The sequence below is a fragment of the Chamaea fasciata genome, unplaced genomic scaffold (genome assembly GCF_029207755.1).
Source record: "Chamaea fasciata isolate MVZ Bird 193981 ecotype frontalis unplaced genomic scaffold, bChaFas1.0.hap1 SCAF_20, whole genome shotgun sequence".
Lineage (NCBI taxonomy): Eukaryota > Metazoa > Chordata > Aves > Passeriformes > Sylviidae > Chamaea > Chamaea fasciata.
Genome location: NW_027094105.1, coordinates 7259436 through 7272100, shown reverse-complemented (window position 1 = coordinate 7272100; position 12665 = coordinate 7259436). Strand labels below are relative to the sequence as shown.

Sequence of the window (12665 nt, the reverse complement as noted above, 5' to 3'; positions counted from 1 at the left end):
TGTATCTGCTTTAGAAATAGTATCATTTCCACTTTAATACAGCTAATTCCTATCTTAAATGGCCAAAAACCGAAAAAACCAAAAATAATAAAAAAAAGGAAAGACTGGTTCTAATAATGCTAACAAGCAAAAATATTTTGAAGGTGGAAATTAAATATTTTATCGCATTATTTGTTTTAGTGTATTAAAAGAATTACTCCGATTCTTACAGAAGCCCTTCTCAGCAGTGTGAAACGAGCGAGTGGAGACGGGATTTCTGTAGGAACGGTCCCTTTGATGGATCACCGCCCGCGTTGTGCTCGCAACGGTGCGAACCCGCGGCGGTGCCGGTGTTTGCTGTCCCTTCTTCAAACCCGATAAAACCGGAGATGTTTTCAGTGTTTTCGTGCCAGCCCGGCTCTGTCGGGGTTTCAGGAGGCCTCAGCAGGTCCGGAGCGAGCGCGTTTTCCCCGAATTCCCAATTCCCGACATTTCGGCGGCGCCGCGGCCGCTGCTGCCCGCGGGGCGGGGACCGGCTGCGCTGCCCGCAGTGACCGCGGGGTGGCGACAGAGAACAGCCAACGGCGGCCGGGCCGAGCGGGGCTGAGACCCCGGGAGACCCCGGGACCACCCCGGGACCCTGCGGGACCGCGGGGCTGAGACCCCCGGGAGACCCCGGGACCACCCCGGGACCACCCCGGGACCCTGCGGGACCGCGGGGCTGAGACCCCGGGAGACCCCGGGACCACCCCGGGACCCTGCGGGACCGCGGGGCTGAGACCCCCGGGACCACCCCGGGACCACCCCGGGACCACCCCGGGACCCTGCGGGACCGCGGGGCTGAGACCCCGGGAGACCCCGGGACCACCCCGGGACCCTGCGGGACCGCGGGGCTGAGACCCCGGGAGACCCCGGGACCACCCCGGGACCCTGCGGGACCGCGGGGCTGAGACCCCCGGGAGACCCCGGGACCACCCCGGGACCCTGCGGGACCGCGGGGCTGAGACCCCGGGAGACCCCGGGACCACCCCGGGACCCTGCGGGACCGCGGGGCTGGGACCCCCGGGAGACCCCGGGACCATCTCGGGATCCTGCGGGACCGCGGGGCTGAGACCCCCGGGACAAGCCCGGGATCCTACGGGAAAACCTCGGGACCCTCCGAGTGCGCGGAGCTGGAGACCCCCGGGATTCTCCGCGAGCCCTGAGATGCGCGTAACCGGAGAACCCCGGGTCAATACCAGGACCCTCCGGGACAACCCCAGGACCTCTCGGCATCCTGCGGGACCGCGGGGCTGGAGACTCCCGGGACCCGCCGGGAGCATCCCCGGAGGAACCGATCCCCTTCTCCCGACCCCAGCCAGGCAGAGCCCGGTGTTTTCCTCCCGGCGCCGCTGCAGCGCGCTCGGCAGAGTGTTTATTTACTGTTCCCGAGGCGGCTGCACGCAAACCTGCCCGTCCTCACCCACCGCCGGCTCGGAGGATTAGCCGAAATTATCGATCAGCCCACGCGATGGTAAATCACTGCTAAATCATTCTCAAACACATTAAAACCCAATTTATACGATCTCGATCGATACCATCTCTGAGGACCTTAATGTGGGCAAGAAAACAGAGTAGAAAGAGCCAGTTACTCATTGTGAATCATCCAGAGTTTTTAGAGCAATAAAATAAGGAAATCTCATGCTTTGCTAAATTTGGGATCTCCTGGACAATTCAGGAAAGTAGCCTTTGGCAGTAGCTTGTACTCAGGACAAGATGTTAACTGTCAGGACTGGGATCAAGCCTCAGGCATCTGAATTAGCTGTGAAAGTCTTCAGACCTTGCTAAAAAAAAATCTCTGTAAGCAGAATAAAGCATGGATGGACAGTATTGTCAAAAGGACTTTTTGGAGCACAAAGCTGACAGAATTTGTATCTGTAAATGCTTTTATGCTGTACTTTGAATCGAGGTTTTATAGGTTTGGAGAAGTGAGTCGATACCCTTCAAAAGTCTGTTTTAAAGGGAAATATACAGAGGAGGTATTAATTTAAATATGATAATTGTATAGCTTGGAGCACTGACAGCGTTGAAGTTATTGGAGAATAGTGCCCTGCAATCTCTCAAATGGTGTTTTTCCCTTTCAGACTGTGCCTTTAATGCTCTGTTGCTTTTGTCTGGAGCAGATGGTATGATTCTGTAACTGATTGCCTGATTTTGTAACTGATTGCCTGATCCGGGTTTCTATTAGTCCTGCAGATCCATGGATTGGGGAAGAGCTAATAGACCACACTCCTGTGAGCTTCATGAGGACATGCTTCTCACGAGAAGTACCTGATTCCTGTGCAAACCTTTGAAGCTCTGAGAAGTGAATTTATTTTTCAAATGTTCTGCTGGCAGGTGCTGATTTACGGCCCTGGAGATGGAAAATCTCTGGGTGTCCACGCAGCAGTTCCAGCACTTTTAGCCTTCTCCCCTGCCTGATCAAACCCCTGAAATGATTAAATCACTTCTTAGATCCACAGCTGCCAATTCAGGGGTGTAGTCTTGATCACTAACGTGGTGAAACAGGCTGGGAGGTAAAGGAGACAAGGAGTGTGGGGTGGGTGTAGGCACAGACAAATTATATTTCCATCTGGAGCTGCTCGTGGCCTCATTCTGCTGTTATTCCGTGCCTGGGGTTTGCTGTGATCCCGGTTGTAGTGGTTTTACGTTTGCTAATTTCTGCATCTCATAATTAGTGCAGTGGTTTGAGTGTTTGCTAGAATTATTTACTGGTTTTCTGCTGTGAGATGGGATTAGGAGAAAAGCAAAATAGGCTCCAAGTAAAAAGGTATAAAGACAGGCTTATTAACAAAACTATAAGAGAGAAAAAAATTAATAAAAATCAGAATAAAACTTTTAAAACACTTTTCTTTCCCTTAACCACTTTTTTTTCCCCCCCTCACAGACAACATTGGTGAACAGCTATGTCTGATGCTCTCAGGAGTCACTGCAGCTCAGTGGCTCTGCATCTTTACTTTGAGGGGTGACTTTTACTCCTGTGCCTTGATTTCTCTCCCTAATAGAGATGTGCCCCCACCTTACCCAGTCTGGATATCTCTTTGCAGCAGCACATTGTAATTTTTACAAGAAACCTACCTTTGGACTTCTCTAATGATAAAGTAAAATCTCTCTCGAGTCTCATTCCCCCAACTTTCAGAGTTGGAAACTCACACAAGCTTAGGTTGAAAAGGAATTGATTATTCAAAGCTCTTGTGCTTCATAATCTCCTTAAAACATGTAGATTGACTGTCTCATCAGGAAAGCTCTATATTTTACTTTGCTATATGCCCATTGGGTCATGTGCTTAAGGCCAGGAGACCTCTGGCTAGTTCCTCACAGGCTGTGTGCCCCTCCAATTACAGGTTATTAATTTGCCTTACATTCCAGAGACAGTTCCACATGAGTGAAAAGGAATTCTGTACAGCAGAGTTCTTCATTACCTACTCTGTCTGTACTACAAAATAAGAATAATACTGATTTTTTTTTTCTTTCTTTCTTTTTTTTTTTTTTTTTCCTTCCCTCTGGTCTGTGGAAGATGTTTTACAGTTTTAATGCAGCTGTTTTAAGTGTGACTGTTCCTGTTCAAGGGCAGCTGATGTACTTTGTAATGCCACCAAGCAGCCAACAAGCTCTGTTCCCCCATTGTGTTGAAGTGATAGGTATGTTTGCTAATCAAGAGGAGAGCAGAGCTCGCTGTCTGACTTGTTTATGTTTTATTTCTCACCATCAAGCTTTAGAGGGAGGCACAGAAAATGTGTAAGCATCTATATTATTCAGTGATGTATATGTGTACATGGGTGTTGCTGATGTCTTGCAGTCACTCCTGGCTGAAGGGAGAGAGGTGTCAGGTGTGCCCAGCATCCTTCAGAACACCCCAAACCTGGCATGTCATTAGATAAACTATTAATTAATTGTCTTTGCATCTCAGTTTTTTCCCCCCTCCTGTGATTGCTTCAGTTTTGTTCCAAAATAGTGACCAGAGTGGAGGATTTTGATCATCAGGGCTCACAGAAGTCCTGTGGGAAGTGCTCAGACCCAGGAGATGCCCCAGGTTCCCATCAGAATTGCTTTTTAATTTCCTCATAGACTGCAGTGTTTCTCCTTCCCATGTGAAGGATGGAAGCAATCTGGAACCGGGGAATCTCCCAGGATCTGCTGGAAGCTCAGCAGCACAGGATATCCCTTTTTCTGTGCCATTCCTGGGCCTCCCAGCCTCTGCCCTGACCCCCTGTTCATCTGACAGGGATGTCAACTCTGGCAGAATCCTGCTGCACTTTTACTCATGGGTTTGTAGGTTTTATTCCAATTCCTTGCAAAACTGTTTTGAGCACTCTGAAATTAAAAAATAAAATCATGTCCCTTGGCGTCTCTGTAAATCCGTGTCCGTGATTCCAGCAGGAATTGTCATAAAATAACACACATGAAAAAAGTTTAGTGCTGCAGCCAGAAATTCAGGACCATGGGAAAATTCCACTGGTCTTTGTAGGGAATGCATTTTAGGGAAAGAGAAGGGTGGGTTGGTTTGTTATTCTTTATTCCTGCTAGGATGTGTTGGGTTTGTATTAATTCTTGTAAGCTGGAGGGTGGGGACAGAACTGCCCTAGAAAGAGCACTGAAATTCTCCTGTTTCCCTCCCATGCCTGCTGCAGCTCAGGTCTTGGATAGGGAAGAAGCATCCATCTGATAAAATTCCTTCCTGCTGCTGCTCTAGTGTTATAGTTAATTTTATGAATCCCATTTTTAACAGAATACTCAGTTTTTGCATTGTCATTTTGCTCTTTGTCAAGTGTGTGGGTTTATTCCATTCCTTTTTTCTCCTTTCAGCAGATGGAGAATATTACTCTCTTCAACTTGTTCTTTTATAATGTGAAGTGGATATCCTCAATTAATACACTAATCTGTTTCCTAATTAATTCCCTGTGGTTTTCCTCTCTTTTTGTTGGTACATTGAATCCTGAGTGCTGTTCTGTAAACTCAGTAATTTGATTATTTAAAGGAGAAGCCATGAATTTCATGATGGAGGTGCAATGTTAAATTCCAGGAGCAAATGGATTCTATCATGGCAGTTTAAAACCTGCTTGTTCCCGGGGTAAAACTGTGCACTGCTAATAATTCACTCTGCTAAAATCCAGGCAGATTGCTGTCAGCTTGTCCTGAAGAGAAGTGCAGTGCTAGAAATCTGACACATACACTCTCCTACAAGCACTTGTTGTTGTATTTTTGTATGCAGATGTGATGGCAGGGTGAGCATCAAAACATCAACCTGCCATGAAGGGGATTTATGTAGCAATTTCTCTCTTGTTTTCAGGAGAGGCACGGGGTGTATCAGACAGATAGAGGGAAGGGGCTCTCCTTGCTGCTTGGGAATTGGTTTGGCTGCTGCTTTGGGAAGCAGCTCCAGGTGATTTTGCTGTCCTTTCTTTGGGGTTTTTTGACACTGAGCCTGAGACATTGACAACAGTCATTGGAAAATCTGTAGTCACTCTCGTTGAACTTAATAATTTAATTCTGAACACACCCCCTCCTCCCAGAAAAGGAAGAAAAAAAAACCCCTAAAGATTAAGTATCTTAATTGAAGTATTTTACTTTATAAAGACTCTAGTGAAAATGTGCAGGATTACTAAGGATGACTTCCTTACCACTGTGTCCCACTAAAAAGAATTTTTAAAGCCCCATAGTAGTTGTAATCCTAGTCAGTATCTTGCTGATGTTCTCTCTTGCCCTAAAGAAAAATAATAACAGAGAAAAAAGAGCTTTTAGCTCTAAAATTTGGGGTTCATCAATGCAGTAGTTCAGGTTGTTGAAATTAATTTTGAAAAGTATTTTCAGTTATGAAATCTTCAAGCCTTTGGGTAAACGGGAGCAGTAGCACACGTAGCCTGTTGTGGCAGAAGCATTATCACCTGCTGAGCTCGATCCAGAATGCTCAGAAATTCCTTTCCTGTCTTAGGATTTCTTTTCCACAGCTTGGGCCATTGTTTTTGCGTTTTGATAAGATTGTGTCACACACTTCATTGTGACAGTGTGGCCGAGAGGAAAAAGTACATTGCAAAATTTTGTGGGCACCAGGTTTTACCAAATCCAGGTAAAACTTTGCTTTGATTCTACAGTTCCTTGTGAGTTTGGAGGTTCCATGACAGTAAATATGCAGAAACCCAATGCCAATCAGTCATAAACGGGAATAACTCTTTGCTTTGGTTCCAGAAGGACTTGTGAGCATCTCCCTTCAGTGCAGACTCAGCAGACACAGAATAAATGTCACCTTTTTTCCTCCTTTGCAGTGCCAGACAACCTTGTCCTGAGGCTGCTGACAGAACGCCTGAGCGCCCTCGACTGCCTGACCAATGGCTGGGTGCTCTCTGGCTTCCCCAGGGACGTGGGGCAGGGAGAGCAGCTGCAGAAAGCACAGATTAATCCCAACAGGTGAGGGAGAAACCCAGCCAGCACAGGGCTGTAGAGATGACAAATTTGTTTGTGGAAAGATACAGATCTTTATTGACATCGTTTATGCTGCTGCATCTTAGTTTTTTGCTTCCTCAGTGAGGAAAGGGGTCCTGCTCCTGGAGAGGAGGAAATAGAGCCCTGGCCTGACAAATGCTCCAGATGGCCAAACTGTGGGAGAGAGAAGAGGTTTGTTGTTCTGGTTATTTGTTTGAGTTCACTCTAAAGCCAAACCATAAGAAATGGATTAAAGTTTGGATTATATGAGAAGATGTATTTTATTTGCAGCAGGAGGGGGGGATCTACATCTTCTTTCTTCAGCGTTGACATAATACCATGGAAATATATTGGTATTGCAAGGAGCTCATTATGAGACTTTTGGGTTTTGTGAAATAATTAAAAACAACATGAGAATTACATTTTATTTGAGCTATAATGAATTGTTCAGAAATGTAATATGAGAGACATCAGCATCCAAAGAGAGCTGTTACCAGTGCCAGGCAAATAAAATAGAGTTACTTTTCACAGCTGGTCCAAAGGTGGGGAGGATTTAAAGTGCTGGTGCACTCATCAAAGCTGAGAGGCTTTTCCATTCCAATCCCTGGCCTTCCTGGTTCTGTACTGGCACAGTGGCCGTTCCAAAGGCAAACACGGGAAATTTGTGATCTTTCTGCTTCCAAGGAAGGTGTTGTTACCTCAAAAGTGGTGGTAGGAGAGGTGCCTTACCCACATCGGTGTTGAATTTGGCAGAGTTACTCTTCCTGTGTGATCGCCCTGGATTCCCTCCTGTACAGGGACAGGAGAAGGATGGAAAAGGTTGAGGTTGAGTTGGAGAGAGAATAGAGGGGAGTGCTGAGGGAGGGAGCTGCCAGTCATCCATCAAGGTCTGAAAAGGGAAGTGTGTGAAAACACACTTCATTTAACTTCGTTTATCCAAAGTAAGACCATGTGCATCTTAAACAGGAATCCATTGCATGGAAGAAATGGAGAAAGAACCTCAAAACTTGTGCTGGACTCAGTTAAACCTAATTCCCCACAGATTATTATTCTTCTTGTGCATTTAGAAGGAAGGTGCTGAATCCCTAAACACATGAGAGTCCCCGAGATCAGTGTGAATACTCGAGTGTGCCCCGTGTGCTCCTGCACAGGATTGAGACCTCATCAAGGGAGGAAGAGCAACTCATTATGGAATTGGATGTGTGGAAATTCAGCACTGATCCATTTGCTCAACCTCCCTTCGCTTTAAAGAGCTCTGCACGTTCACATCGGAGTTTAGAATTTGGTCCCTGTTTTATACAGGGGTTGGAGTGAGGGACAGAAATAGACGTGGAGCTCCCTGATTGATCTCGGAGCTGATATTTTCCATGAAGCTGAAGTGGTGGGGATGTGAGGGAGAGAGGGTGATTATAAACAAAAGGACACATTGCAGCCTAGGATAGCAGGGCAGTAATTCAGTTTCAGTTGTGATGCTAGTTATAAAACACTATCTGCAGAGGTGGTGTTTCTGACATCAGGAGAAAAACCTGATAGAATTATAGCCTTGAAATCAATCTGGGAATAGGATGCAGAAATCTATAAATCAGACACAAAACAATCTACAAAGTCTCATTTTTAGGAGGGCTCTGTTGATGAAATTAGATTAAAATAAATTTACATATATATCAAGTTTATTATTAAAATCTAGTCACATCAGTAAACAAAATTATTTGTGAAAGAGAATGTTACTCTGGTTTTTGAACTCAGAGTAGACCTCTTTGGCTGATCAGAACACAGAGTTATTGTCTGCTTGTCAAGTCACAAATCTATTCCTTAGAGCTAATAAATGGTTAGTGTTCAAATACTGTGTTTTATCTGACTCCCACCTCATAAAGCTACCACACATAATACTAAATTATACAGCATTGAGCAGGATCAGTCTCCTGACTCCTCCATCTTACAGAAAGAAAAACAAACCTAGTAATTGATGGTAGAAAAGAAGGAAAATAAAGTTATTTGAAAACAAACAAAATGGGCTATAAAGTTTGTTAAAATGTAATAATAAAAAAAAACCCTCATACAGCATCAGCTACCGCATCCAAAGAACTGCTCTGGAACAAAAAGGAAAATAATTCAATTTTCACTGAAAAAGTAGGGGGTTTCTTGAAATTAGAATTTGCAGTAGAGCGAGGGTTTGCTCGTGGAGTGGCACAGGAAAAGCTGCAAACCCCGTCTCCCAAAGAGCCCAGGGAAGAAGACAGGAGCAGCTCTCTGTGTTCCCCCTGTGAAGCAGCTCCTGCCTAAGTGGACAGGATCCTCGTGGCATTGAACTGGGGCAGCCTTTAGGGCAAATGAGGAGCTGAATCTGTTAATGGCCTCTCAGCTGGGGAGGAAAAGATTAACCATTTAGCGCCATCAACCACTCCGTGCCCGCCTGAGTGGGAATCCACAATCACAGGGTGGCTGCTGAAGCTCTGAGTCGCTGCCACAAAGGACTGACTTCAGTTCCTCACCCAAAAGAGTGGAAATGGATAGTAAATGAGTTTAAATTTTGGCTTTTTTTAATTAGTGTTTAAGCAACAAAAAGAAATGTGTAGTATAGCCATGGATGGTTCTACCGAAAACTCGATGTAATATCCACCAAAGTACTTTTTCTCCATTTTGCTCTCTCCCAAATTTAGAGTTAAAATAAGATTCAGCAGCAGCAGCAGTGTTGTGTTGTGACTCTCTGGTTGTCACCTTCAGCTGGTTCCTGCCCGTTCCTCTGCTGGGCCCATGCCAGCTTAGAGCAATCAGAAATTTAAGGATTCCCTGAGCCAGAGGATCCTTTGGAAAACTTCTGATCACCCCTTTTCCTTGACTTTAGAGTCTCTTTTTCAACGCTGTACTTTGGGCCACCAAAGTCATATGGAAAGGAATTTCATGTTTCACTGGGTGTCACATGAAAATATTTCATTAATTTTTTTCCAGGTCCATTTTTCTCTTGAGAAACAATTACAGACATTCCCTGGTTGTGTCTACCAAGACTCCTGATTTTCTAAGCCCCTTGTATTTGCCCTTCAGTCACCTCGTTCCCAGACAAAGAACCTTGATCTGTTTATCCTTTTTTTTTTTGTCCTAGAAATCATTTCACTCTTTTGGTCATCCTGTTCTCTCCCCTCACTGGGCATTCCAGCTGGTTTTTGTTTGTTTTTTTTTTTCTGAGATGGGACACCCAGAACTGCAGTTGAGGGTGGCACTGTGGACTGGAGGTGGATAAAATAAACTTTTTTTTAAAATTTTAATCTTAACTCCATCACTCATAATTGCTGCTGTTCTATCAGATGTTACTGGAATAGATTTTGGAAGAACATCTTGTGTGTATAGACTGTGGTAACTTAACATTGTCTCTGTCGCTGAAAAAAAGACCAAAAAATTACAAAGTGTCAAAAATCTCAGTTGAGTGAGTTCAGACTCAGCAGAGAATCTAATGAGATGCTTTAACTCAAGATTTCTGTATTAAAGTTGGAGCCAGGTTTATGTTGGAGCTCTCCTCAAGCCCTCCCATCACTGCCAAAGGTTCTGCTGCTGCCTGTCCTGGGATTGCCACTTCCTTGCTCCATTGTTTCCTTGGTTTTGTCCTTCTGATCTGAATCCAGGGTCACTTATTTCACTTTTCAGTGTTGATTAATTACATTAGAAATAATACAAGCCAACAGACAAAGCTGGGCAGGGGAGGGCTGAGCCAAAGGATTGACTTGACAGCACATCCATTATATATTTCTAATACCCATTTTTCCAAAATTAAAGTTGTTTCTTTCCCAGTAGAGAAAATAAACAGCAACAGCTTCTCCAGTGCAAGCTTTCCAGCAGGGTTTTATTTGGTCTTCAAAATGATGTGGCTGTGTTCCCAATTATGTCATCTTTTTACATAATATATTTCAAGCTTCTTTTTCACCGTGCTGCTGAGAACATGTATTCAAACAGTTTAGGATAATGAAGTTCCTAATTTCTAAGGAAGAACCTGTGAATATGTTGAAAAGGGAGAAATCAAAATGGAAAATTAAAAAAAAAAAAAGATTTTTTTTTTTCTTTTTAACTCTTTGGTCTTTACATGGGGCTTTCATATTTCTGCAGCTGATCCCGATGTGGATTAGGGATAATAAACAGCCTGTTAATGGAGGCCTGAACTAGGAAATGGAGTTTGAATCAGCAGCAAAATTCAATGGCTGGCGAAGGTTAATAACTCCATTACTATCAGCTCTATTTTTGAGCCGTTTGAAGAGCTGGGTGTTAGCCTTATCTTACTCCTCATTAATTGAGCTAATAGAACCCCAGTGACCCCACCATGCTGCCATTATCTGAGAGTTTACCAGACATGGACTGGAATACTTATCACTGAATATGTATTCCTCAGATTCATTTTGATATCAGAAATATTTTTGTTAAAGATCGGCTGCCTTCAAGTTCCTTTTAGCCTTTTTATTTCTTTGCTGCCTTTTGTAACAGCTACTTATTTAGAAATTGCATGTAAATGACTTAATTAAATCCCTATCAAGGAACAAGCTAAATCCCAAAATAGTTGCATCAAGGAAACATGATAGTGATTGAATTATTCTGATGTGGAAAAAATCTTACAGAGCATTTTAAAAACTTTGACCTAATTTAAATGATGGATATTGTGTACTTTTAATAGATGTGGTTTTAGTCATTGGCATACAAAAATCTGATGAGTAGCAAAGAAGAAATGTTATGTCTTATTTTCACCCCATTTTCAGACAAAAAAAAAAAAAAAAGCCAACAAACCCAAACCCAACAGAAAAATGATGTGGTAATCAAGGGATTAAATCAGTGCAGTAAAATTTGCCTGCACCAGAGAGACAGAGAAACTGTAGGAAAAGTCCAAGTGAACTATGTAGGATTTGGATTAATTTGTAAAATAGTAAAAATAATAGGCAGCACAATTTTCTATTTCAATCATTCTCATTTTTTTTCTCAGCTCACTCTTCCAGCCATTCAGAGGCTGCTGCTTTAGTGACTCTTGTCTTCACTAACTCTAATTGGTTTGGGGTTCATTTTGCCTTTGCATTTCAGTGCTCCCATCTCAGCTGGGCTCTTCCTCCTCCATCACCAAACCAAACAGGCTTTTGGTAAAAACCGAGGGGCAGTGGGGCCTCAAGGAGCCAGATCCTGCAGAGCTCTGTGATGTGCTTATGGAATAGAAACTTGCTGGAAACTGCGGCTTTAGGTGATGAATCCTGATCTGTGTTCCCACCCCAGCAGAGACATTCCCCCTCTTACTGTGCTGGGTGTGCACCCACAGCCGAGCTCTGAGGGGCCACAGCACCCTGGCCAAGGGGAAACATCACAGGTTCTGTTCCCCGAACAAAACCCCAGTGTTTACTGGGCAAAATTAGCAAATCCTCCTCTCACCTGAGACTCGTCCGCTTCACTCAGTGAGTGGGATCAGTTTAATCCAGTTTCTGCTCCTGTAGCCTTCTCCAAGCTACGGGACTAACTCAGTGATTAGGGCAAAATAAACCCAGAAATTTCCCATTCCCTCACGTGTCCCTGTGGCATGAGGGCTCTGTTCAGCTCTCCCAGGGCTTACACATAGTGCACAAACTCACCCTCATTCTTTTGTCCACACAACCCCAATGCGAGCAGCTCCTTGCTCAGATTTCTGAGGTTTAGCCACTGGTGGGGAATCCTTATTCTCCATTCTCCTCCTCAGACTGTGCTCTCTCTTCCCTTACAATACTCTGAATAGAAGCTCTTGCTCTTAAATAATCCAATAGATAGAAAATTGGATGATTACAATAAAAAGATTATGTCACTTCTGCTGCACATTCTGCCTGACCTATATTGGTCCCATAAGAGCCTTTCTCTCCTGGGGAGAAGCATTAATATGCATCTTGAGCCAGCTATAACAAAACATCAAGTGCAGTTTTAAAATCTTTCTATGGGCCTTCTGTAGGATGCTGCATTTGCTGTCACAAGCTGATTTTGCTCCAACAAGAATAGGAGGTATATTTGGCTTCAGTTGTGGGAGGCAGGGATTATTTTTAGAAGTTACCTCATCTCGTACAAGCTCCTTTTGATGGCTGGAGTTTGTGTGGTGAAATCCTGGATGCAGCAATTAAGGAGTGCTCTGATCTCAGCAAGCTTCCGAAGTCTCCAGGAAGAAAAAGAAGAAAAGCTTCTACTTCTAAGTCAGGATTTTTATTTTTATTGTTATTTTTAAGGACCCAACACCACATGCACAACGC

General features: G+C 44.2%; 1 protein-coding gene across 3 annotated transcripts in view; it reads left to right on the top strand.

The window, feature by feature from the left end:
• AK8 (adenylate kinase 8) overlaps positions 1 to 12665 on the top strand; it is a 66350-nt gene that overhangs the window by 33517 nt on the left and 20168 nt on the right. For all 3 annotated transcript variants that reach the window (XM_066201427.1, XM_066201426.1, XM_066201425.1), the window contains one exon: positions 6282 to 6423. In XM_066201427.1, the coding sequence (XP_066057524.1) occupies positions 6282 to 6423 (142 nt within the window). The remainder of the gene's footprint in view (positions 1 to 6281; positions 6424 to 12665) is intronic.